General features: G+C 49.2%; 1 protein-coding gene across 5 annotated transcripts; it reads right to left on the bottom strand.

Moving 5' to 3' along the window:
* ASB13 (ankyrin repeat and SOCS box containing 13) lies at positions 1-23,002 on the bottom strand. 5 transcript variants are annotated; one of them, XM_032797486.2, is made up of 7 exons: positions 22,751-23,002; positions 20,465-20,652; positions 19,775-19,925; positions 18,524-18,658; positions 16,609-16,800; positions 14,191-14,328; positions 1-616 (listed from the first exon to the last, which is right to left on the bottom strand). In XM_032797486.2, the coding sequence occupies exons 1-6, from the start codon at positions 22,791-22,793 to the stop codon at positions 14,201-14,203; spliced, it is 837 nt and encodes a 278-aa protein (XP_032653377.1). In that variant the 5' UTR covers positions 22,794-23,002; the 3' UTR covers positions 1-616; positions 14,191-14,200. The 5 variants fall into 5 exon arrangements, 3 of the variants coding, with proteins under 3 accessions (XP_032653377.1, XP_032653378.1, XP_032653376.1); XR_012655483.1 differs by having other exon boundaries at positions 2-616; positions 14,150-14,328; positions 22,751-23,001; XR_012655484.1 differs by lacking the exon at positions 1-616 and adding an exon at positions 8,736-10,315 and having other exon boundaries at positions 14,150-14,328; positions 22,751-23,001.
* Between the last annotated feature and the right edge of the window lie 2,989 nt (positions 23,003-25,991).

Genomic DNA, 25,991 nt, shown 5'->3' with positions numbered 1-25,991 from the left:
AGCAGCAAATGTTGCTCTTTCAGTCCCGCCACACCCCAGCCCTTCACAAGTTCACAAGGCTGCACTGATCATGGCTTCACCCGCACAGTCCGTCACCCTCAGTGTGGCAGCAATGACCGGGGGCTCAGGTCTGAGGAATGCGCTGTTTGGTGCAGAATGTGTCATGAGTAGAAAGCTGGGTCTCCAGAGGCATACAGGCTCCGTATCTCAGCCTGGTGTTGGGGTGTTTGGGTGTCAATATGGACCGCTGCCCCACCCCTGCAATTCTTCTACCCCTGCCTCAAAGGACAGAGCTATTCTGTGCCACAGGCAGAGAACAGGCAGCACCAAGGTGCACCAATGCCAGAGGGCCCTGCAATGGCAGGGAGTTGATTAAATGAGATACACAAGTGACCCGCAGCCCATGCTGCAGAGGAAGGTGACCCCCCCATACCCCGCAAGGTCCCAGCCAATCTGACTCGGGATAATTCCTTCCTGACCCTGAATACGATGATCAGTTAGACCAGGAGCACATGAGCAGGACCCATCAGCCAGACATCTGAGAAAGAGAATGCTTGGTACTACCCAGAGCACCGGCCCACCATGTCCAGTGTCTCCTCTCCAGCCATGGCCATTTCTGTTGGTTCAGAAGAACAATAAAAGCCTGAATACACTATGAGGAGAAAATGTTCTCTTCATAAAAGCCAGACCACATTGTGAGGAGAAAGTTCTCTTCCTGACCTCTACAGGTGTCTAGCTGAAGCCCTGAAGCATGAAATTTTAGAAACATAAGACATAAGGGCAAGCTGTAATGGGCTTAATCTGCAGCAAGACCAATTTAGGTTAGATATTAGGAATAATTTCCTAACTATAAGGTAGTTATGCCCTGGAACAGGTTTCCAAGGGAGGTTGTGGAATCCCCATCATTTTTGGGGGATTTTAATAACAGGCTGGACAAGCACCTGTCAGGGGTGGCTAGGTTTATTTGGATCTGCTGCAGTGCAGGGGGCTGTACTTGATGACTTCTCAAGGTCCCTTCCAGCCTGACATTACTATGATTCTGAGTCAGAAGCCACCCCACGACTGCTGAGCTCTGAACCATAACACAAGAACTAGAAGTCACCCAATGAAATTAATATGCAGCAGGTTTAAAACAAACAAAAGGAAGTATTTTTTTCACACAACACACACAGTCAACCTGTGGAACTCCTTGCCAGAGGATGTTGTGAAGAACAAGACTATAACAGTGTTCAAAAAAAGAACTAGATAAATTCATGGAGGATAGGTCCATCAATGGCTATTAGCCAGGATGGGCAGGGATGGTGTCCCTAGCCTCTGTTTGCCAGAAGCTGGGAATGGGTGACAGTGGACGAATCTCTTGATGATTACCTGTTCTGTTCATTCCCTCTGGTGCACCTGGCACTGGCCACTGTTGAAATACAGGATACTGGGCTAGATGGACCTTTGGTCTGACCCACTATGGCCATTCTTACATTCTTATGTTCTTTAACCACCATAGGCAAGGCTGTCATGCAATCCCACTCATAAATGTATAAAGCTTTTCCTTAAAACTAAGGTGGTTGGCTGGACTGCTTTTCTGATGATGCACCTGTCTGCCCACTTGTTGAGGGGAGGTGGTTGCATCACTAGAGTCCTCAGCCATGGTGCATCATGGGAGATGCAGTCCAGCTGGGGTGCCTGGCCCATAGAGGAGAATGGTGACATGAGGCATCCAATCAAGAGCTCCCATAAGGCACCATGGCAGACTAACCAAATTGACATACTTCATTTTTCAGGCAGTCGTCTTTTCGGATGAAAAAATTGAAAATTTCCATGAAAAGCAGACAGTGTGTGCAAAGAAATGGCTCTTGATGGGAGCAGGATATAGAAGCCAGGATGCCCCTCTTTTAGCAAACATGTGATGCTCAATTTAGAGAGGGCTTTTTGGCCAAGAGGATCCCCAAGTGCTCCTCAGACTGTACACAGAGCTCACTCACCCATGAGTCAAATGCAGCCAGCTCTGGGGTGGTACCCTGGCAGCTGTGATTTGGAGGGAACAGGCACAAAAGCTGCATGTCGGGCAAGGATTTGGGCAGAGCTGCTGGCAGTTTACATGCAGCCCCCAAGCAACCGCTGGCTCATTCACTGTACAGGCAGCGCAATGCTCAACTGAACGGGGCAGAGCCCCTCTAGGGCCAGGTGCTCCCTAGAGCAAGGCAGCAGCAGCCTCATCTGCCTGTATGGTGCAATGGGGAGAGCTCCATAGCTCCATAAGGGGGGGGAATGGGGGTGGAATGGAGGCTGTTCCGGAAGGGTGTGGGGCAGGAGTGAGTGGGGGCAGGATTGTAGGGTAGGGGCCAGAGCCTGCCCGTAAGTGGAGGATGACTTAGGAACTAGAAGACGGAGAGTCCTGAGGGGAGAGAGAGAGGAGAAAGAGCTGTAGACGGCTGGCGAAAGGGACCAGCCAGCCCAGGCTGAATTTTCCTCCTGATCCCTCAGCACACATGCCTATGCATGCAGACACACTCACAGACGCACACGCATATGCATGCACACACTTTACACACATACACATTCAGTCATGCACACACTCACATGCACATGCATTCACTCACTCATATACACACACCCATGCACACACTCATATACATGCACACACACGTGCATGCACACACTCATACTCATGCACACACGTGCACACACATGCACACATTCATACATACACATGTACACTCATGCACACATGCATATACATGCACACACACGAGCATGCACACACTCGTACCCATGCACACACTTACATGCACACACATGCACACACTCATACATACACATGTACGCTCATGCACACATGCATATACATGCACACACATGTGCTGCACAAATGCATGTACACACATACACGTGCACACACATGCACAGGCTTTTCTGCAAAGAGTTAAAACTGTCGAGCCCAAGCCCCCCCAATCTAGTGTTTCAGTAGCCATGACTGGGTCTGTCTCAGTGTTGCTAGAGGAGTGGGCTTGGCACTAAGCGGGCAGGCAGCTGTACAACGCGGCAGCACTTAGGAGAGCGGGCCAGGAACCGTTCCAGCTCTCGCCCATCATAACCTCGCACCACAGGCTGCAGACTGTCTCTTTGTTCTTATAATAAAGTACCCGCCAGGGCCTCCGAAACAGGACACCGGGGCCTTGGAGAACCACACGTTTTTTCCACTCTGATGTCTACAAGGCCTGGGAGCAGCTCTTAAAAACCATCTTTCCAGATGTTTATTTAATACAACAAGGTCCAACCTCAGGATCCTATTCAACCATCCTGCCTCATACTGAGAAAAACGACTCTCATGCATCGACCTCCACGGGCCTCACGTGTAGGAAGCCCTACTCACTGTGAGCAGAGGTTGCTCCTAGAGAACTGTGTCCAAACTTCCCCGAAGTTCTTGGGAGCGTTTGGATCCAGAAGTTTAGTTTAGATCCCACTCTATCACAGCAAGGTACATTTAAAGCTACACGTCTAGCCAGCTGGGAGTAGCTTTGCTATATATTTTTCTCCGGCAGCTTGCCCAGACGAACGTATGTCTCTCCACGCAGGCATTGCCTGAGCATGCAGATCATGAATTCACCTCTTGCTTTTCTACTGAAAAACACACCACACTTTCTTCTTCGGCACTGACATCAGAGGATGTTTTATTACATGCATATCTGGAAAACGTGAAAGGTTTCCTTCAGCAGAGATTGCTCGTTCTGGAGCTAGCAAGTTTGTCCAAGTGGCCTTTTTCTTCATTTTATTTATTTGATTGAAACAAATCAGGTGCAAAACGCAAACAGTTAAAAGCATCCATGGAAGTGTTACTGATTTTAAACCACCGAGGGACAGTGGTGAGCTTGAGCCGGTTCGCACCGGTTCGCAGGAACCGGTTGTTAAATTCAGCAGGCCTTTTAGAACCAGTTGTTCCAGGACAACCGGTTCTATACGGGTTTTATTTAACAAAAGCTCCAGCCCAAGCTCACTTCCCCCTCCTCTCCTGAATGCTCCGCCCCCTTCTCCTCCCCCGCTTCCCGCGAATCAGATGTTCGCAGGAAGCCTGAACAAGTAGCAGGCAGGCAGGTGAGCTGGGGCGCAGAGGGGTGGGGTGGTGCGGCTGGCTCAGCGGCTCCCCCCAGCACAGCTCCTGGTCCCTCCAACCTGGCATCCCCGGGACGAGCATCCCCAGCCCCAGCCCGGTCCCGGCCCCAGCTGAGTGCCCCTGGCTCCAGCCCCATGGCTCCCTCCGGCCCAGCTCCTGGTCCTGGCTGAGCGCCCCCAGCTTCGACCCCGCGGCTCCGGCCTGGCCCCCGTGGCACCGAGGCTGGTGATGGTCCCAGCCGAGCAGCTCCAGGCAGCGTGGTAAGAGGGCAGGGAGCAGAGAGGGGGTGTTGCAAGAGGGCAGGGGAGTTAGGGGGGTCGTGGGGGAGTGGATAAGGGTGGGGCGGTCAGAGGGCAGGGAACAGGGGGATTGAATGGGGGCAAGGGCTCTGGAGGGGCAGTCAGGAAGGAGCAGGGGTTGGATGGGGTGGCGGAGGGCAGTCAGGTGCAGGGATTCCAGGAGCGGTTAGAGGACAGGGAGAAGGGGTGGTTGGATGGGGCAGGGGTCCCCAGGGGCAATCAGGAATGAGAGGAGGGGTTGGATGGGGCAGCAGGGGGTAGTCAGGGGTCAGGGAAGGGGGGTGGATGGGGCAGGGGTCCCCAGGGGGCATCAAAGAACATGGGGGTTGGATGGGGCAGGAGTCCTGGGGAGGGGGGCGGCCACGACCCCTTCGTGGGGCGAGAAGGGAACCTGTTGTTAATATTTTGGCAGCTCATCACTGCCCAGGCCCCTCACCCTCATGTTGGCTAGATACCATCAGTCTCCATTCTCCAGCTTTCGTGACTTTGCATGATAATACTTAGCTCTTAGACAGTGCTTTTCTCCATAGATCTCAAAGCACTTTACAAAGTAAGTCAGTGCCACTGCAGTAACAAAGCATCATAACATCCTTCCTCATCTGGGGAAACTGAGGCATGGCACAGTGAAATAACCAGCCCGAGCTCGCCCAGCAAGCCAGTGGCAAAGGTGAAGATTTCCTCTCCTACAGGATACAGTGCCAGAGTTGTAGCAACATGTTTCAGACGCAATGGCCACTCTATGTACATCATGCTATTAATGAGCACCCCAAACAGAAGGGAAACTTTGGACAAGTTGGAAGAATGCTATGGGATACTGCACAAATTGCTCTCCTGTGAACAGCCAGGACATTTCAGGAGCATGCATAACCGCTATAAAGCAGGTCCCGGCAGCTCGTATCAGGCGTATAACCCAGCCCCGTCAGGTTCCAGCTACATCTCTTTTACTGGAAGACTGGCTTACGGGATAAAGCAGCAAATGTCAGGACACACTCAGAAAGAAAAGCTTTGCCAGCTGGATTGAGTTAACGGTGAGCACCAGAAAAATAAAAGCTTCTTGAGCCCAAGGGGACAATCCACAGGACAGAGGGAGCCCTGGAACCAATTAGCCGAGGCTTTGGAAATGGCTGCTGAGTTGGTCCGGAGAGCCAGTTTTGCTTAATGTGGGCTGATTCTGTTTGATTATCACTTGGTGACATGGGGCAGTGAGGACGGGAGATTCCCCATGGACCAAGGCAACAAAGTAATATCGCAGAGCCTGAGATATGCCACACACGATTTACTGAACCCAGGCTGGGGGCTACACAGAGACCCCCTGCCAGAGAGACCACGGCCATCGGCAAACTGCTGGGCTGGAATTTAAAACCCCCTGTCCCAAATCCCACCGAGGAGGTGCTGCCACAGACCCAGCAAACACTCATTGCTTCTGTGCCTGGCAGGGGCCTACATGGGGCCCAGAGCAGGGGCACAAGAAATTTGGGAAGGGGAGTGGGAATGTTTAGGACAGGCTGGCGGGAGGAGGGGCAGCAAGGGGAGTCGGCAGCACTCCTGCACTGTACAGCATAGGAGCTTTCAGACCATCTGGAGGGGCCGGGGGCGAGGAAGTGAAAGGCGATGGAGGAAAGGAGAGGCCAGGGAAAGAAAGCAGCGCTGCAGAGCCGAGCAAGCTCTGCCAGAGGAAAGGCGGTGTTGCAGTGGGAGCATTATGCTGCCTTGGTTCCTGCAGAGGGTTAAGAACATAAGGGCATGCACATGTCTGGTCATGCCTCAGCACGTCTGATCCAAACCTGGCACTGGCTGGAAATCATCTTCACCCAGTAGCTCTGCGTGTGGGGCAGACTTGTTATTGCTTTGGAGCCTGGTCTGATGGGGACGTTGGGTGTAAGCTCCAGAACCGGCCATTGAAGAGGCACCAGAACTGGCCATTGAAGAGGCACCTGACAGACAGGACAGGTCATGTGTTTCCCCTGGGAGCATTTGCCACAAATCCCGATCAGAGAGCTGAGCCTACATCCCAGCCTGTTGGCAGAGACACAAACTCCACCAATAGGGGTGGGGATGGGGGAGGTGTCCCACCTTGTTTCAAGACAATTCAGGCTATAGTGAAACCCTCACATAAGAGGCTGCGAGCTCAATTCTGCAATATGACAAGCACCCCCGATCCCCAGAAAACTGAGCCCCTGAGAGGCTCAGCATCCTAGAGGGATGGGAAGCAGGAAGGGCAGCCTAGTGGGTAGGTCACTAGAGTGGGGCTTGGGTTTGATTCCTGCCTCAGCCACTCTGTGACTTTGGGCAAGTCACATGGGCCCTGTGCCTCAAAGGTACCCAGGCACCTGTCTCCCACTGACACTGAGGGAGGAGCTGTAAATGCCTTTGAGGAGCCTTAATCTCATTGTGCTTCAACTCCCCAGTGAAAATGGAGAGAACACTTCTGTGGTGGGGGGTTGCAAGGACTGAATCCATTCATGCTTTTTATCTTTTAATGGAGATATACCTATCTCATAGAGCTGGAAGGGACCCTGTATGGTCATTGAGTCCAGCCTCCTGTCTTCACTAGTAGGACCAAGTACTGATTTTGCCCCAGATCCCTAAGTGACCCCCTCAAGGATTGAGCTCACAACCCTGGGTTTAGCAGGCCAATGCTCAAACCACTGAGCTATCCCTCTCCCCTGAAAGGAAGGAGACTCGACCCCTGAATCTCATTGCTAGTTGTATTAAGACATTGAAAGCTCGGGTGGGAGAGGAGGTGTCAAATGCAAAGAATAATTGACACCTTAGAATTCAGGTAAATGTGTACAAGCAGCCTCAACCTGCAAGTCCCCTTGCAGGCTTTGGGTGGTCATTGGATCTTAAAATCTGCCCTTGTCTAGAAGTGCAAGACAAAGATAGAGGAACCTTTCTGAGGGAGGGGCAGTTGCTCGTGGAAGCATGATGGGTGGGGGGAACCGAGGGAAGAGACTTTGAGATGCTGAGGGCTACCGGGGCAGCCCGCGAGAGGGGAAGGTTCCATTCTGCACTCAGAGCCCCCCGCTGTACGTGTCATGTGCTTTTCCAAAGCCCGCTGCAAGCACCAGCAACGCTCCCATCAACTTCACCCACCTTTGATTGGGCCGTGGCTTGTCTCTGTCAGTACACACCCCCAACCTAGCTGTGTTCCAGCAGGGAATCATACTCCTCTGCAGCACGGCGAGTTGCTCGGTTTGGTGCAACAGGTCAAGCCCTCGTGCTTCCTGTGTCTCTAAGAGCAAAGTACACTCCGATCACATTCTCCCTGTCCTCCAGCAGCCACCCAGTCCTGCAGCGGCTAGCACTGCGGTGTCCTTTCAGGGCAGAAATTCATCCTTGACTTATTTAAGGGGCTGGTCCTATTCACTACAGCAGAGACCTGAAGAACAGCTGTATGTAGCTCGAATGCATCTCTCTCTCACCCACAGAAGTTGGTTCAATAGAAGATAATGTTTTCACCTCTCTTAGCCAAAAGGCCGAGAAGCACCCCACACACGCCTTGACTCTTATCAACAGAGAAGGAACGTGCAAACCACACTTCCCTGGTCATGAGTCTCTTCCCTCGGTTCCCCCACACACACACCATCCCCCATCATGCTCCCACAAGCAATCGCCCCTCCCTCAGAAAGGTTCCTCCATCTTTGTCTTGCACTGCTAGACAAGGGCAGATTTTAGGATCCAATGACCACCCAAAGTCTGCAAGGGGACTTGCAGGTTGAGGCTGCTTGTACACATTTACCTGAATTCTAAGGTGTCAATTATTCTTTGCATTTGACACCTCCTCTCCCACCCGAGCTTTCAATGTCTTAATACAACTAGCAATAAGATTCAGGTATCGAGTCTCCTTCCTGTGCAAGCCCCAAGACTGGAAAAATAACAGGACTGTGCTACAAACAGTTAATTCCTCAGTCCTGCAAAGTTTTTACAGGCACAAAATCCAGGCAACACCTTGTTTTCATTGGACCAACTTGACATAGTTAGAGTGAAGCTGCTGTGATCAAATGCCTCCACTGCAAGCCAATGCTAACATATTCTGCTAGCAGCAGCCAGCAACACAATCGGGAGGATTCTCGAGAGGTACTAAGTGTAACAGAGAGACAGAGCTGAGCCACATCTGGAGCTGGACTTTCCCAAGGCACAAGCAGTGTTTGGATTGGAAGGGTTTTCTTCAGGCCTCTCCCTGCAAAGGCGGCTCTGCAAGGCAGTGTGGGGTGGAGCAGGGAGTGGGGCACGGAAGTGGGGAGGAGGAGCGGAAAGCTGAGCCGCATTTGCAGATTCATCTCTTCCTTCCCTGGCACGGGTTGAAAGGGACGTAGAGAGCAAGAGCTGCTTTTGAGGAGTTGATTTTATTTGCACTGGAGGTGCGCTTTGATTGCACATTCCTAATCATGAACAAAAGCAAAGGAAGTTAAATGATCAAACCCTGCATGAAAACAAAGCTATGGGTCAAGTATCAGGGGGTAGCCATGTTAGTCTGTATCCACAAAAACAACAAGGAGTCCGGTGGCACCTCAAAGACTAGGAGATTTATTTGGGCATAAGCTTCCATGGGTAAAAAACCCAAACCCACTTCTTCAGATCTGAAGGTGTTTTATCTACGAAAACTTATGCCCAAATAAATCCATTGGTCTTTAAGGTGCCACCGGACTCCGTGTTGTTTTTAAAGCTACGGGTGTAACTTAAACAGACCCAGCCAAGGAGACTTGGAAAAGACTTAATAGTGGACATTTTGCTTGCATCTTTTGCCCCAAAGCTCTTTACAGATCAGGAGTCACTTCACCCATTGTTGAAATGGCAGAAGATTTGGGTTTTGTTCCCGGCTCTGCCACTAGGCTGCTGGGTGATTTCGGGCAAGTCCCTTCAGCCTTCTGTGCCTCAGTTCTCCCATCTGTACAATGGGGATAATGCTAAAGCGCTTTGAGATCTACAGCTGAAAAGTCCTGTATAAAGAGCTAGATACTCTTATTGCAGGCTGCCATGAACGTACAGCCAGACAGGCCAGGTATCAGGCAATGAGCGAGAGCTTCCAAGCTCAGGGTGACCAGTTCAGACACCTGCCAGGCAGTCTCTGTCTTGTTCTTTATGCCTGGTGCTGCCGTTGCTTGGGCAGCTGACAAGGACGCTCTCGCTAGCGGATATTTAGCGAAGGGACCGGACTGTGACTGACGATGGAGTTCTGAGTCCACCTCACTTCCCCTTCTTTTGGGGCCATCCTGAGCTGGGGGAATAGACAGACATCTTCTGCAGCTTCTTGTTTACCTGGGATTGGTTCAATTAGTTTGCCCTGCTGCCACTTGCTAACTGGAGGTAGATTCATAGATTCCAAGGCCAGAAGGAACCATTGTTATGATCATCTCTAGCCTGACCTCTGCATAACCCAGGCCAGAAAATCTCGCCCAGCGATTCCTGAGTACAAGCCCCTTCCTCTTCAGATCAATGCTATTTCAAACAGCTAGGTCATCAGTGGTTATCACCCTGAGCCCATCTCCAAGAGTGCCTGACTCAGCACCATTACAAACAGGTCAACAACTACACATTATCTCCTAGTTTACTGGTTCTCAAAGCACTTCCAGGCGGTCCAGGGAGCTGCTTTGAGTCACAGTGGTGCAGCATGCACGGCTGGAGCAAGCAGCAGTCCCACCTTCCCCTCAGAAGCGTGTTTTGTGCATGCCTGGGTATCCCTGCCAGATCTCCTTTGGAGACCTGTGCCCACCTGGGTTTCTGCAAAGGAGCTTGGGTCTATTGATAAGTCTTTCTTGGGTCCTTTTTTGGCAGACACTCTACCAGGATCAAATAGGATGAGACAGGCCGAGGACAAGTTCTGAGAAGGGCAGAGAGAGGAAATGAACAGGGCAGATAAAATAGAAGAGAGACATAACCAAGCAGTGGCACCCACACTGAAGGTGACCTGCAAAGGGGAAAACAAAGATGACATGAAAGGGATTTGTTTGTTTCGGCTTGATTTTTTTATATTGGAAATTCTGGTCCTGTTGGAGCTGGAAGATGCTCTGGTGACTGGAGAACTAGTGAAATGGGACAAGAGAGTGAAAATTGAGTTGCTAAGATGCGGAGGGATTTTGAGCCACACAGATGAAAACAGTTTGGTTTTCGTTTAGTGTTCTGGACACCTGTCGAACTCCAATGACTAATTCATATTTTGGATACAGGAGGCTTTTGTTAAAGATTCAACGCCCTTGTCCCTCCAGTGAAGGCAAAAGAGCCCACCATAACATCTCTAAGACCTCTCAAAGTTTCTCCAGCAAAACCTGGCAAACTTGATATTTCCAATGTAAAAATCCAAGCAGAATTATGTATACCAGAAAACCCCTTCAGGCTCTCTCAATATGCCATGCAGCAGAAAAAAATAAGTGGGGGCATGAACCCAAAGCTTAAAAAAATCATTTGCAGGTCACCTTTAAATTGAAAATATTTTCATCTCATCCCCTTAACACTGCTCTAATGCTATTTCCCCTCATGTAGCATAGCACTACAGTGGAAACAGAGAAAGTATAAGATTAAAGTTGATGGCCCGCGGGGGGCGGGGGGGGGAGCTATATGATTTTAAGTGGCAGTCCACCATGTGACGGCATTTGAGAACCACTGATCTAGGTTTAGGCCACGTTAGACACCCTTAGAGGGTTCCACAAGCCCAGTACCATTAAGAGGACAGGTTTTAGTCTCATCTCAATGTGCTAAGACTTACGACTTACGCATCAAGGAGACCAGAGCCCCAGTATCCACTAAAGTGCCTTCAGGTCAATGAAATCTCACATGTTAAGAGAGACTAAGACTTTTGCTCTGCTTCTAATCTAATCTCACCCAGAAGGACTCAATATCAAAAGGACACTGTGACAGTTTTTCAAGGACAAAGGAATTCAACATTGACAATATTCAGCTATATGGCAGGGGACCAGACCCTGTGGCTGTGCCACTGCAAGCATCTAAAGGAGCAGCTGAAACAAGAGGCAACCTCAGAGTGAAAAAATCTGAAAACCCTATTCAGAGCTCATCAGTGCATCCGTGTCTCTGCATAGGCGCCAACTCTGTGAGTGCTCCGGGGCTGGAGCACCCCGGGAAAAAAATAGTGGGTGTTCATAACCCACTGGCAGCCAGCTCCTCCTCCTTTCCCCCCAGCAGCTCCTGCCCACACTGATCAACTCCTCCCCCTGTCCCCTGCACCTCCTGCCAGCTGGTGATCAGCTCTTTGGCAGCATGCAGGAGGCATTAGGGAGGGGAGCAGAGGTGGAGAAGGGGGGAACAGGTTGGGAAGAGGCAGAGTGGGGGTGGCGACTTGGGGGAAGGGCTGGAGTGGGGGCGGGAGTCAAGCACCCCCCAGGACCTCTCAAAGTTGGCGCCTCTAGTCACTGGTGCACGAATGGATTTGTTATCAGACTGTACAGTGGTCATGCAAAGTGCTCCTCAGAGGATAAAATCTGGCCTGTAGACGGGGTGCCCAAATATTGCCCAGCAATGCTGCTGCACTGGTCACCTGCCAGAATCAGTGGACTGCAACTGCTTTTACATCAAATTGAGATGGCTGCAGCTGCCACCAGACTGATTGCTCAGATCAAGATGGAACACTGCATGCTGAGATTGGTTGTTCTCTCAGTAGGCCGCACCTCCAAAATCATGAGGGCTGATCCAGTGAAGTCACTGGAAAGACACCCAGGGATTTTGATGGGCTTTGGATGAGGCCTGCAGAGGTTGAATTGCATGACCTGGGGGGGCCTGCTGACAGCCTCTGGCCTAAAAGTGTAATTTGTATCTAATTAGGGCACCCAGATAATTATTCCTTTCTACCTTTGTGATTAACCATTACCCCTTCAGGAACACAAGGCATTGTAGAGTAGATGCCAATGGGGGTAGCGGTCTGGCAGGATCTCTAGTGTATAAAGATTACTCGTAGGGCTGTCCATTAACCACAGTTAACTCATACGATTAACTCAAAAAATTAATCGCAATTTAAAAAATTAATTGTGATTAATCGCACTGTTAAACAATAGCATATCGATTGAAATTTATTAAATATTTTAGATGTTTTTCTACATTTTTAAATACATTGATTTCTATTACAACACAGAATACAAAATGTACAGTGCTTACTTTATATTTATTTTTTATTACAAATATTTGCACTATAAAAAAGAAATTGTATTTTTCAATTCACCTCATACAAGTACTGTAGTGCAATCTCTATCATGAAAATGTAATTTACAAATGTAGAATTTTTTTTGTTACATAACTGCTCTCAAAAACAAAACAATGTAAAACTTTAGAGCCTACAAGTCCACTCAGTCCTACTTCTTGTTCAGCCAATTGCTAAGATAAACAAGTTTGTTTACATTTACGGGAGATAAGGCTTCCCTCTTCTTATTTACAGTGTCACCAGAAAGTGAGAACAGGCATTTGCGTGGCACTTTTGTAGCCAGCATTGCAAGGTATTTAGGTGCTAGATATGCTAAACATTCGTATGCCCCTTCATGCTTCAGCCACCATTCCAGAGGACATACTTCCATGCTGATGATACTTGTTAAAAAAAATAATGCATTAATTAAATTTGTGACTGAACTCCTTGGGGGAGAATTGTGTATCTCCTGCTCTGTTTTACCTGCAATCTGCCATATATTTCAAGTTATAGCAGTCTCGGATGATGACCCAACACGTTTGTTTTAAGAACACTTTCCCAGTAGATTTGACAAAATGCAAAGAAGGTACCAATGTGAGATTTCTAAAAATAGCTATAGCACTGGACCTAAGGTTTAAGAATCTGAAGTACTGTCCAAAATCTGAGCAGGACGAGGTGCGGAGCATGCTTTCAGAAGTCTTAAAAGAGCAACACTCCGATGCAGAAACTACAAAACCCGAACCACCAAAAAACAAAATCAACCTTCTGCTGGTGGCATTTGACTCAGATAATGAAAATGAACATGGGTCGGCCTGCTCTGCTTTGGATTGTTATCGAGCAGAACCCATCATCAGCATGGACTGGAATGGTGGTTGAAGCATGAAGGGACACATGAATCTTTAGCGTATCTGGCACATAAATATCTTGCAACGCCAGCTCTAACAGTGCCATGCGAACACCTGTTCTCACTTTCAGGTGATATTGTAAATAAGAAGAGGGCAGCATTACATCCTGCAAACTGTAACCAAATTTGTTTGTCTGAGCGATAGGCTGAAGTAGGACTGAATGGACTTGTAGGCGCTAAAGTTTGACGTTTTATTTTTTAATGCAGTTATTTTTTGTATATAATTCTACATTTATAAGTTCAACTTCCATGATAAAGAGATTGCACTACAGTACCTGTATGACATGAATTGAAAAATACTATTTCTTTTGTTTTTACAGTGCAAATATTTGTAATCAAAAATAAATATTAGGTGAGCACCGTACACTTTGTACTCCGTGTTGTAATTGAAATCAATATATTTGAAAAGGTAGAAAGCATCCAAAATATTTAAATAAATAGTATTCTATTACTGTTTAACAGCACGATTAAAAAAAATTGTGATTAATTGCAATTAATTTTTGTAATTAATCGCTTGACAGCCCTAATTACTAGCTAAAAGCCTGGATCTACACAAGATCTAAATTATTGTCTTTGTCAAAACTCTCAGTCACACGATGGGATGGGGATGGGGATGTGCTGCCGCAGAAATGGTATTTACATCAATTAACTTAAATTAAAGGGACTTCTTATGGAGGGGGAAGGAGAGAGAGAGAAAAAAAGAGACAAGATACTTCATCTTGTGGGGTCTAACGAGATCGTCCTGCAATGTCACCTTCTTTCGGTCAGTTGTACGAGAGGTATTTCATTAATGGCAGAGGAATATTTAACTTGGCAATCTTTGCCAGCCCTTGCTGGCCGGTAGCTTTCCGCAGGCTAACTCTGCAGAGCTGTGACAAGCTCAGGGGCGTTTCTGAAATGAAAAAAAAAAAGAAAAGATCATCAGCATCACTGTGCCAGCTCGGCAGAAGGCTCTTAATTCTGCAAAGTGCAGAATTCTTCGCAGACCGACGGAGGCATAGGCGCCGATTCTGTGGGTTCTCTGGGGCTGAGCACCCACAGAAAAGAAAATAGTAGGTGCTCAGCACCCACCAGCCACAGCTGTTCGGTAGTGCTGCCGATCAGCTGACAGGGGCAGCTCAGGGTGGGGTGTAGGGGAGAGTGGAGACCAGTGAGCAGCGGGTAGGAGGGAGCCTGGGAGGAAAGGGGTGGGAAGAGGTGGAGTGAGGGTGGAGCCTTGGGTGAGGGGGAGGAGTGAGGGTGGGGCCTGGAGAAGGGGCAGAGTGAGGGCGGGGCCTCAGGGCACAGCACCTGCACGGAAAAGTGAAAGTTGTTGCCTATGGATGGAGGCCCAACTCAGTCCAGGGGTTAGCCAGCACAGCACCCATCAAAGTCACGAGGCTGTTTCCGCTTACGCCAGGCCGTGACAGGATCCGCAAAGTTCACAGGAGTCCAGGCGGGCATTGCATGGCAAGGAAAAGCGGTGGTAACGGCTCGATTTCAAATCTCACTCACCACTACGCCCACACTCCCAGCCAGCAGTTCCTGTTCACCACACCCACAAACAATGCAACATCATTCCCTACTGCTCCCTTCCAGGATCATTCAACATGCGGGTACTGGACCAGTGGCTCTTCTCTTTGTTGACTGCATGACAGCAGTGCATGGGGCTGGCTCTCAGAGGCACAGTTCAGCTGGGAGAAGTGGGAGGAACCTTTACCCTGTTCTTTGAGACTGGATTCCAAGGAAAGAACCTCGAGGTGCTCTCTCCCTAGCAGGCCATGTCACTTCTTTGTAATCTTGTGGGATGGTTAGGGATGGGCGAAATGCCGATTCCCTCTTGCTTAGAGTCACAAGCGAGAGACAGAATAATATCAATGAGAGAAAGGGTAATCTGTTCCCTTTAAAGGTGGGCATGGGAGAGTTACACTTGGAGAGAGAATTCAAACAAAGAATCAGATGTTGGATTTTAAATAAATCACAATGTTTCCATCTAGGTCTTTTCTTCTTTTTTATGTTAGAGGAGGTGCCTCCCAGGCCCCAATCTAGGTGCGTTTCAGACTGAAACAAACACACATGCTTCCTCTTCTTCCGCCCTTCGTGTTGCACACTCTTACACTCTTTAACCTATTCTCCTAGGAAGCTCGGTGTGAGACAGCACCGGGTTCCCATGCAGAGACTCAGTGTTTGAGATGGGTCACCCGACTCCTGGTCCAGAGGGGTCACGGGATCGACACGTGACGGCCACAGCAATGAAGAGGTGTGAGCTGCCCCGCTCAGTGTGAGTTGCGCCCCAAAGGAACCATTAGGTTCACAGGCCAGAGGAACAGCTAAGCAAAGCTCAAAAGCTTCTCCCTTCCATCAACAGAAGTTGGTCCAATAAAAGAGATCACCTCGCCCACCTTGTCTCCCAACTAGAGGAAAGACTGTTACACAGGAGAGCAAAAAAAACAACAACATAAGAATAGCCATACTGGGTCAGAGCACAGGTCCATCTAGTTCAGTATCCTGTCCTCTGACAGTGGCCAGTGCCAGGGCCCCAGAGGGAATTACTAGAACAGGTGATGATCAAGTGATCCATTCCCTTTCCCCTATTCCCAGCTTCTGACACACAGAGGCAAGGGGCACCATCCCTGCCCATCCTGACTAATAGCCATTGATGGACCTATCCTCCATGAACTTATCTAGTTCTTTTTTTAACCCTGTTATAGTCTTGGCCTTCACAACATCCTCTGGCAAAGAGTTCCACAGGTTGATTGTGTGCTGTGTGAAGAAATACTTCCTTTTGCTTGTTTTAAGCCTCCTGCCTATTAATTTCATTTGATGACCACTAATTTTTGTGTTATGAGAAGGAGTAAATAATACTTCCTTATTTACTTTCTCCACACAAGTCATGTTTTTATAGACCTCAGTCATATCCCCCCTTAGTCGTCTCTTTTCCAAGCTGAAAAGTCCCAGTCTTATTAATCCCTCCTCATATGGAAACTATTTCATAACCCCAATCATTTTTGTTGCCCTTTTCTGAACCTTTTCCAGTTCCAGGAGGAACAAGCAGATTATGAGATGGGGAGAAAATGGCAGCCACAAGATGCACAGATTTTCAGACCGGAAAGGACCATGATGATGACCCAGCCTGCTGAAGAGGAAATGAGTTCTAGCATGGCTGTGGGAGATGGGACCAAGCCCCACTTACTTTCATAGTACTCCAAGCACTTAGCAGTCTGGCTGCTCTTACACGTGTAGTCGGATGGTTTCTTCCCTCGGTTGTCCCGGGCATAAATGTTTCCTCCAAATTCAACCAGCATCTCTACCAGATCTGCATTTTTCACCTTGGCTGCATGGTGAAGGGCTGTCTCGTGAAGTTTAGCTGCATTCACATTTGCCCCTGGGAGCATAAACAAAATGAGTTTATGAGGGCCCCGATATAGCCGCCTTTACTCTGGTTAAGTCGTCTCTTACCTAAGAAAATTACCACTCAGTTGCTGGAAAGCTTCTAAATGAAGTTCCACCAATCAGCTGAAAGACCGAGGGACTGTCTACACTGTAGCGCTGAAGCTACATTGGCATAACCCTGCAGTGTAGACGCACCCCTATGACAACAGAAGGGATTTTTCCATCGCTATAGGAATTCCATCTCCCCAAGTGATGGTAGGTCTGTCAACCTCGCTGGGTCTACGCTGGGGGTTAGGTCAGATAGCTAAGGGACTCAGGGACATGGATTTTTCACACCCCTGGGCACTGTAGCTATTTTGACCTATGTTTTAAGCATAGAATGGGCTTGAGCCAGTAGTTAGAGCTAGCACCTCATGTATTTTTGCAGGTCTATGTTTTCCTTACGGAGAGATTTTTAGCTGACACAGCTATGAAAATAAGCTTCTGAATGTAACCTATGCAGTGCTGCTTTACTGAATCTACACAGTCTGAAACAAGCTAGGAACTGCCCAGTTCTTCTCAATGGGTTGTTCACTCTGAAACTTACTGATGTCAACGTTGTTAGCTATTTAAGTGCTGCTCATTTTAACAGAAACATCTCGTTATGCTGGGATTTTGAGATCAAGATGCCTTCAGCATCCATCAAGCATTTACCAAATCTTGTCCATTCTCATTTCTGCTAAGAAAGTGTGACTAGATAAACTCAAACCAGAGGGTGTCCTCACTCCCCCACCTCTTCCTATTACCCTTTCCATTGAACAGATAGGTGGATACTGCGAGTCACATGACTTCCTGACAAGGATGGACCCAAGACACAAAGTCCGAATCCATATCCCAATACCAACAAAGTTCGGAGGTGTTTGGCTCTGGTGATTTGGCTCAGAACTAGCTCTGGGTTCCTACAGCCAGGGAACCTGGATGTGAAACTTGGAGCATACAATGTTACTTGAATATCCCCTGGCTGAATCCATCTCTGGTGTAACTACAGTCAAATCACACCAGGGACCTAATGTCAAACTCCAATGTCTCTCTTTCCAGCTCTCCTCTATCTCCAACCTTATCAAAAAAAAAAAAAAATCTACCAATGTTGATCCAACATCATTATTAAGAGTGCGTTGAAACATTATTCTAGGAGGCTGTAATGGTTTGGTTATTAACAAAATAGGAACAACTAACTGCCACTGAACTAAACAGAAGAGCTTAGGATACGGATATTAATTTGCCTATGCTGCAAGCCTTCCGAAAATGGCTAACTAGGTGCATTGCTTTGCCCAGAAAAAAAGCTCTTGTGTATATATTTATTCTTTTCTGGCAGACACTCTGAGGACAGATATATCCATAATTATGTCCATTTCAATGGCTCTGTGAATTAATAAATAAATAAATGATAATTGGAGATATACCTATCTCCTAGAACTGGAAGGTCATTAAGTCCAGCTCCCTGCTTTTACTAGCAGGACCAAGTACTGATTTTTGCCCCAACTCCCTAAGTGGCCCCCTCAAGGATTGAACTCACAACCCTGGGTTTAGCAGGCCAATGTGAGCTATCCCTTCCCCCCAATAAGCATCTAAAAACTTCTTTTTTGAGCCCAAGAACAGATGCAAGAGGTGAGCATTGCACAAACACCGCCACTAGGTACAGCGTACACTGACACCAACACCTCTGGATGCTGTACCGGCATTGAGCAGTAATTTCACACAATCCAGATGCTCCCGGGCACAGGCTACGTGCAGAGGGGTTCCGAAGTGGCAATCGTGGGCCTCCAGGTTCGCACCGACGTCGATCAGGAGCCGCACGCACTCCGGACTCCCTTTGAAAAGAGAACCGAGCAGTGAGAAACAGCCTGGCTTTGAGGGGAACCTCCCCGTGCTTTGTATCAGCTTGGCCTAAGAGTCCGTGTATGCTGCAGAAGCTACCTTGAATCCAGCTAGCACAGTAACAACAGCACTGAAGACACCCCAGTGTAGGCATCAGAGCTGGACTGTGACCCAAGCATGTGCCCAGGGTCTACACCAAGCTTGTACCACCTGGGCTGATGGGCAGTGGAAGCGGAAGTCCATAGTCCACTGAGCAGTACATAGGAAGAGGTGGAAGCCCCATTGCTTGAGTCCTTTGAAGCTAGACTGGACTAAACTTTGGCAGAATATGCTCCAAGGGGGATGGAATGAGTCATGTGACCAGGCTGAACCTTCATAAGAGTGCTCATGCCAAGGATTTCAAAAATTAGGAGCCTAACATCATCTATTTAAGCACCTGCCAGGCTTTCAAAAGTGCTAAGCCCCTGACAGCTCCCACTGACCTCACAGTGGGAGACAACCCCTGCCTCTAACATCAGACAATCTAATAGGGCAGGCAAAGGATGGGTGAAGGAAGGGTTATCACACCCAACGTACAGAGGAGGGAAGTGAGGCACAAAGGAGATAAAGAGACTTGGCCAAGGTCACATGGGGAGTCTATGCCAGATCTGGGAAGTGGTCTTGAGTTCCAGTCCAGCACCTTCACCAGAAGATCAACCTTCCCTCGACTCAAATCCGATTTTGATGGGAGTGTAAGAAACGGAGAGGCCATGCGGCAAGCCCAACATAGGGACTCCTCCTGGGCTACATTAACAAATAATGGAAGTTGTTGTCCTACCTAGCCAGGATTTTCTATTGTGTCCATCACACAGAGTCCAACTGCCTTACACCTACAATTTCTGTATTTGCCCAGTCCTGCAGAGTTTTTCATTCTGACTTCAGCGGGATCTCTGCTGACACAATGGGCCCTAACACCACACAACTAATCTTAACAAAAAGAGATGACAGGAGATACTTTCCAGCTGTTACAGTCTGATGAACAACAGAATCTTACGGTCATTTCAGGCCCTTTGCAGCTGCCATGGGCGTGAGTGCACGATGAATATACCCATAGGATCTCGAGAACTCACCATTCATGCAGGCTTCATGGAGAGGGGATGCCGTGTAGAGTGGAGGATTCACCTTTGCTCCATGGGACAGGAGCACTTTCACACATTCAATACTGCCTGAAGCACAAGCATCACAGAGCGGAGTGCTGCCATCTATGTTCCTGGCATCCACCTAGAAGGCAGAAAGATAGTATTGACTCGGGGGCAGCTGTATGCCAGTGCTCTCTTACCTAGGTCTTTAACACACACTCCCGAACCCTGCAGAAGGCAGGAAGCAGCCCCCGGATATTGTCACCAACCTAGCCTGAGTATGGTCCTGTCACTCTAAGGTTAACCAGGTCTTTTGTTCCCAGAACAGAGCTAAGGGAAGTATTAAAGGGAACGTAGCAATAAAATACAAAACCTGCCAGATAATCTACTCCAGTTGCTTTCCCTGATGCTCCCTAAGCTGCTCAGTGATCACTTTGGATAGCACGGCTGAAGCGAACTGACCCTGAAAGACAAGACTCTCCTGTGACTCTACGTGTTTCACGTCCCACCGATTTCAGTGAAGGCTTGGCCCATAGCAAGGATAGCACAGCTAAAGTTTTTCCCCTTCAGGGGACATAATGTCACTTATTTAATTGGATTTGTAACAATATCTACTTCCCCATTAGAAGGGTAATCAAGAGCAAGAGGGTGGGGGGAGGGGACACTCGAATTTATACAAACCTGGGCCCCTGCCGCAAGCAAGAGTTTCACACACTGCGTCTGACCTCGCAGGCTCGCCTCATGCAAGGGGGTGATAGAGTCGTAGGTGACCAGGTTTACGCAGGCACCATTCGCTATCAGCTGCTGCAGCTGCAGAATCTCTCCCCTCCTGGCCGCTTCATGAACAGGTGTCCTATCAGCCCAGAAGCCTGGGGAGAAAGGAGAGAATGTGAATGATAGCCTGTGGGCCACAGACAGCTCACTTTACTGGGAGAGAAATGAGCCTGGGCTTGTGGCTTGAATAAGAAACTAAGAGTTTGGGGTTCTAGTCTGGCCTCTGCTAATGACTCAGTGTGCAGCCCTGGATAAGTCACTTCCACTTCTGTGTGCTACTGGGACCCCATGTATAAAAGCTGGAATACTGGGGGGTTTCAGTGCACGGAGTTTCATTACTATTTGTCAAATATGTTGCAATCCTTGTGTGAAAGTGCTGTCTACACAGTATTACTGTTATTTAAACGGTGGCTGTATGAAACAAAGGCAGCACTGTCTCTATGTAAGCATATTTTGCTTACAGAGTTAGTGACGAACGCAGAACAGCCCTGGGCTCTTTCAATCTAGATGTGATGCCTTTTAACAGGACGCGTTCTGCCTCCATGCAAACAGGGACGACACCCCTCGAATCCTTGCAAAACAAGCCAGTAGCATTCATTTGAATTTTGTCTTCCATCAGCTGCTGCTGTGTTTTCATTCAAGTCTTGCTCACTTCCAAGCATCGTCACATATGGCCCCTCCACAGATTACTGCTGCTAAGGGCAGAAATAACCTGCATGGAGCTGTGTGCATAAAGGGCACTACCAGGGCACCAAGAACAACAACAGACAGGCCATTCTATTGGCCCCATGCTGGAATGCCCTTCCACACAGCCCCTGAGAAGCAACCACTCCATAGTGCTAGGGGTGGACAAGCAGGTGGAAGAGATTTAAGGCGAGGTAAGTGGCAAGCCTGCCTCGCAGAGGGTTCTAATGAGTGTGTATCAGGTTGCTCCAACCTTTTCAGGGACATGGGCCGCAAATGCAGTTGCACGGCACCTCTGCAGGCCACAAAACGGCACCCACCGCACAGCCTGACCTTACACAGCCCGTACACGTGAGGTTGTGCCGCACAGATGTTGTCTGGTCTGCATGTTGCCCATGGAGATGCCCACATAACGGAAAAGGCTGGAGCCCCCTGTAAAAATGTCCAGCTGTAGCTGCTACTGGATTGAAGCGCCACTGCTAAATACAAAGCTGCAGAGTCATGAACATTGCAGCAAAAAGCAGCAACATGATGCATTTGCACCTTGTGTGCATTCTTGCCGCAATCCTTGGTTCTTCTTTTCTGTTATTAAGGGTTGGTGTTTTCACAGCACACTTATACGCTGTAGTCTTTTGGGACCTCCATTTCCTCCCCCCACTTGGAGCAAAGATATTTTGTGTTTAATGGCATTAATCCCGATTTGCATCACTGTAAGTGAGAGGGGAATCTGGCCCAGAAAAGGGCAGGCTGTTTGCTAATGAGCAGCCCTCCCACGTTAGCAGCAGGACTGGAGAGGAGAAAGAGGGGAGCTGAGCCATTCGGGAGGCAAAGAAGAAAAGCAAGCTGCCTGTGTTTAACGGCGATTCTTCTTGTGGCACAGATCAGACCGTTCAGCTCCTGGCAAACCAATCCTGCACACTGTAGCCTTACGTGCACTATACTACACGGCAGCGTTGACACTCCGAATGATGCAGTGCAAGCCGCTCTAAGCATCTGGCTCCAGCAGCACCCGACCTGCTGCCTACACACCCGAGTCCCTGCAGATTGCTGCACCTATCCTACCACCCCCACCACCGCATCCCGGAGCAGGTGCATACCATCTGCAGTGTGGGATATGCCCTTTATTCTGCCCCGAATAGTGCTGCCCTGCAGGAGGTCGTGTCATGGGGGCAGGAGCTCTCTCCCCTACCCCCACATGTCTACGTGGGGCTCTACACATTCCTCCCTAGGCACCCCAGCCCTCTTTAGGGAGCAGGGCCCCTGGCCCTCAATGGCTCCTCTCTCTCCTTCCCCAGGGAGCAGGGCCTCCCCAAATCACTCCCCCCTTCCTCCCCAGCAGCAGGCCCCCCACTCCTGGCTAGCAGGGACCACCCCTACTGGAAACAGGCGCTCCCCCCACACATTGCTCCCCCCATTCTCCTGGGAAACAAGCCCCCTGCCCCCAAATCACCCCTTTCCCCTCCACTGGGAGCAGAGCCCCCCCCACCCCAGGGAGCAGGACTCACTCACCGATCTCCCCCAGCCTGGAGCCGCTGACCAGCCACCCTTCCATGGCCCGCGGCTGGCCCTGCCCCGAACTACAAGTCCCAGCAGCCCCTGCTCACTGAGGAGGGGGCTGATCTCCCATCCCGCTCGCGGACCCGAACCCCGACCACCGCGCGTGCGGCTCCTGCGTTGGGGGGGCTTCGCTGACCCCTCTAACCAGCCTACTTGCGTCAGAGCCGAGGAAGGGGCCAAAGGGCCGCCGCAAAGGCCTCTGGGACTTGTAGTTTATGTTGCTGCCCTCAGCCGCCGGGTTGCGGCCAGGTGCTTTGCACGGGATGCGGTGTTCCTATGGCTGAGGCCGGGGGGCCACGCCGGCGCCGGGCCGAGCTGCCAACCTCACTGCGGCTTTTGTCGGAGCAATGCACCATGCAGTGGCGGCAGGGCGTAGATCCCTGCTGGGAACCAGTCCAGAACTCCCCGAGCCCTGCCTGCAGCACAGAGCCGGAAGCCAGGACTCCTGGGTTCTTTGTAATTATTGTCCCGATCAGTATTAGGGTGACAGCTGGAAGCCCCAGCTGCAGTCAGGGTCCCAGCATGGAAGGTGCTGCGGGCCCAGAGTTAGAGACAGCCCCGGGCCTAATTTCCACTGAAACCAGTGGGAGTTATGTGCCTAAATACCTTTTAAGATCTCCCTGTTTGATATTCAATTTGCACTGGCATGAATGTCTACACTACGTGGCTGGCAGTGGCAAATCAGGCCCATGGTTGGTTGGTGTCACTATGGGGATATGGTTAAGGCAGTCTGGTGCCCTGTTTGAGACGTGCAACCTGGACTCTGCCTTTTCTGGGTAGCAAATGTTTGGAGAATAGTCTTGGAATCTCTAACTTTCTCACTAGGTAATATGCACTCGGATCACTGCCACCTTAACAAACTTCCTTTTCAGATGTAACAGCCACTTGGACTTAGCGGTACTAATCCCTGCCATGTGACAATGTTCTTAATTAACCTTTTCTCATTCAGATCCGCGACTGGGTCTGAGCTAGGGAAAGAAAGCATCTAGTACCAGCTTTTTTTTGTGTCACCCTTGTATTACAATCCATCCCCACCCCATAACACTCTTTCTCTTCCCTGACTGAACCCCACCCCCAAATCACTGGAAAATTCAAGCCAGGAGTAAGGGAGTTAGAACATCAAGTTAAAGACACAAAGAAAGAAATTGACTAAAGTAATTCAGTCTCTGAAGTTAGTTGTTCTGTTGGAGGAAAGGGACTAGCGCAGGGTTTTTCCACATGGCTGCACTACCATATTTTCGGAACATTTGTCCTAGCTCTTCCCCCATCCCCTCCTCTCTTCACCTCTCCTTACCTTTTGTGCGTTTATTCCCTTGGTTTGTGTGTTATGTCTGAATTCAGACTGCAAGCTCTTAAAGTCAAGGTGCACCCGTTTCCCCCTTCTATCCAGAGCACAGTAAAAGATGAAACTTCCCCCAAGGGCCCTAGAAAAAAGAGGAGCCTTTTGAAAAGAAATGTAAAACCTATTATTGCTTCATCCTAGCTTTCCCCCAATGACCACTCAAAACAAAACGCCCCCTCCCTTTGGGGAATGGACAAAGAGAAACAGGGATCCTGTGTGCGTGTTGCACAGTTTGCAAGATGCTCTGCTTCCTGTGGTGATGATGGCAGGATACAAACACGGAGTGGACAGACAGTGGAGTAGAGCTAGCTGGGAAAGAAAGGACTAAATACTGAGTTTTTGGAAAGATTTTCATCCTGAGTCAGGATGAGAAGCCAAAACCTCAACATTTTTCACAGAATTGAAGTCCTGCAATCTTTTGTTTTGGAAACCCCCAAACATTCCCAGAAGCAGGAATATTGCAATGTTTCCAAAATGAAACATACGTCTCAGGGTCGCTGACTCCCCAGCTGCCCACCGAGCAGGCTGCCACAGAGGCGCCAGGGAGCCTGATAGCTCCAGCAGTCTGGCACCTTGCCAGGTGGGCCTGGAAGTCCTGACCACTCAGCAGCCTGGCTGGCAGGCCACCAAGAGATGAGAGATCTGCAGAGTTGGGAACCATTTTCCAATGGACAAATCTGAATTTTCCACCAAAATGGCAATCCTGTGAAAAAATTTTGACTTTGCAGAAAGTGAATTTTTCTGTCGGGCAATCATTCTAATGGAAAATTCCCCACCAGCTCTACTATGGACTGTGGCAGCTCTCACATATTTTACCATGCATATGAAAAGAGCATCAACACCGTCTCTACTTATTTCTCTGATGCCCCTGGTTCGTTCTTGCCAGCTCAAAATGAATAGATTCTAATAGCTTCAGTGCTTCAAGGATCTGTGTAGGGTAGGGCTGCATAGTATGTTTGGGATTTTTGCTTTATGCCCATGTGTATGATTGTCTGATACGGATTTGATGGCAGGATGCTACCCACTGAAACGCTGTGTTATTTAAAATAGATATATATTTGGAGAATGCAAATAGCTGACACAACTGTTTTAAAAAAAATGAAATTAGGAAGTCAGAGTAACACAGAGAGATGAACACTGTCGGACTGAGTCTGATCAGGTCAGTAACAGTTACAAGCAGATGTTTAGTGACTTTAAAATTTGTATACCTATATGTAGGCTTCGAAGGATTAGATTTTTACTGGAAAATATCGGTAAACATTGATTTCACCGTACACACACTGACCAACAAAAATATTTCTGTCCATAATAATCAAAATTTACAAACAGGCAAAGTAAGAAGAATGATGCTTGAGAATTTAAGAGTTTGATTTAAGCATATTTACTTGGTATATTTTTGACCTGTGAAATTCACAGTTTATGGTTTAACAGAGATGAGCAAACTACCACCAGTGGGCCACATCCGGCCTGGGGGATCCTCCTGCCCAGCCCCTGAGCTTCTTGCCCAGGAGGCTCGCCCCCGGCCCCTCACTTGCTGATCCCCCTGCCCTGCAGCCTCAGCTCACTACACTGCTGGCACAATGTTCTGGGCAGCCAGGCAGTGCAGCTGCAGAACCGCTGCCTGTCCTGGTGCCCTGAGGAGCATGGCTGTAGCGCCGCCAGCCATCAGTGCTCCAGGCAGCGTGGCAAGGGGGAATGGAGTAGGGGGGGTTGGATAGGGGGCAGGGGAGTTCGGTGTGGTGGTCAGGAGGCGGTGGTGGGATAGGGATCGGGGAGGGGAACATGGGAGCAGAGGTCCAGGGGGGCAGTCAGGAAGGAGAGGTGGGGTTAAATGGAGTGGCGGGAGGCAGT

Source organism: Chelonoidis abingdonii, chromosome 1 (genome assembly GCF_003597395.2).
Source record: "Chelonoidis abingdonii isolate Lonesome George chromosome 1, CheloAbing_2.0, whole genome shotgun sequence".
Lineage (NCBI taxonomy): Eukaryota > Metazoa > Chordata > Testudines > Testudinidae > Chelonoidis > Chelonoidis abingdonii.
The sequence above is the reverse complement of the archived record's forward strand: the minus strand, read 5'-3'. Positions and strand labels throughout refer to the sequence as shown.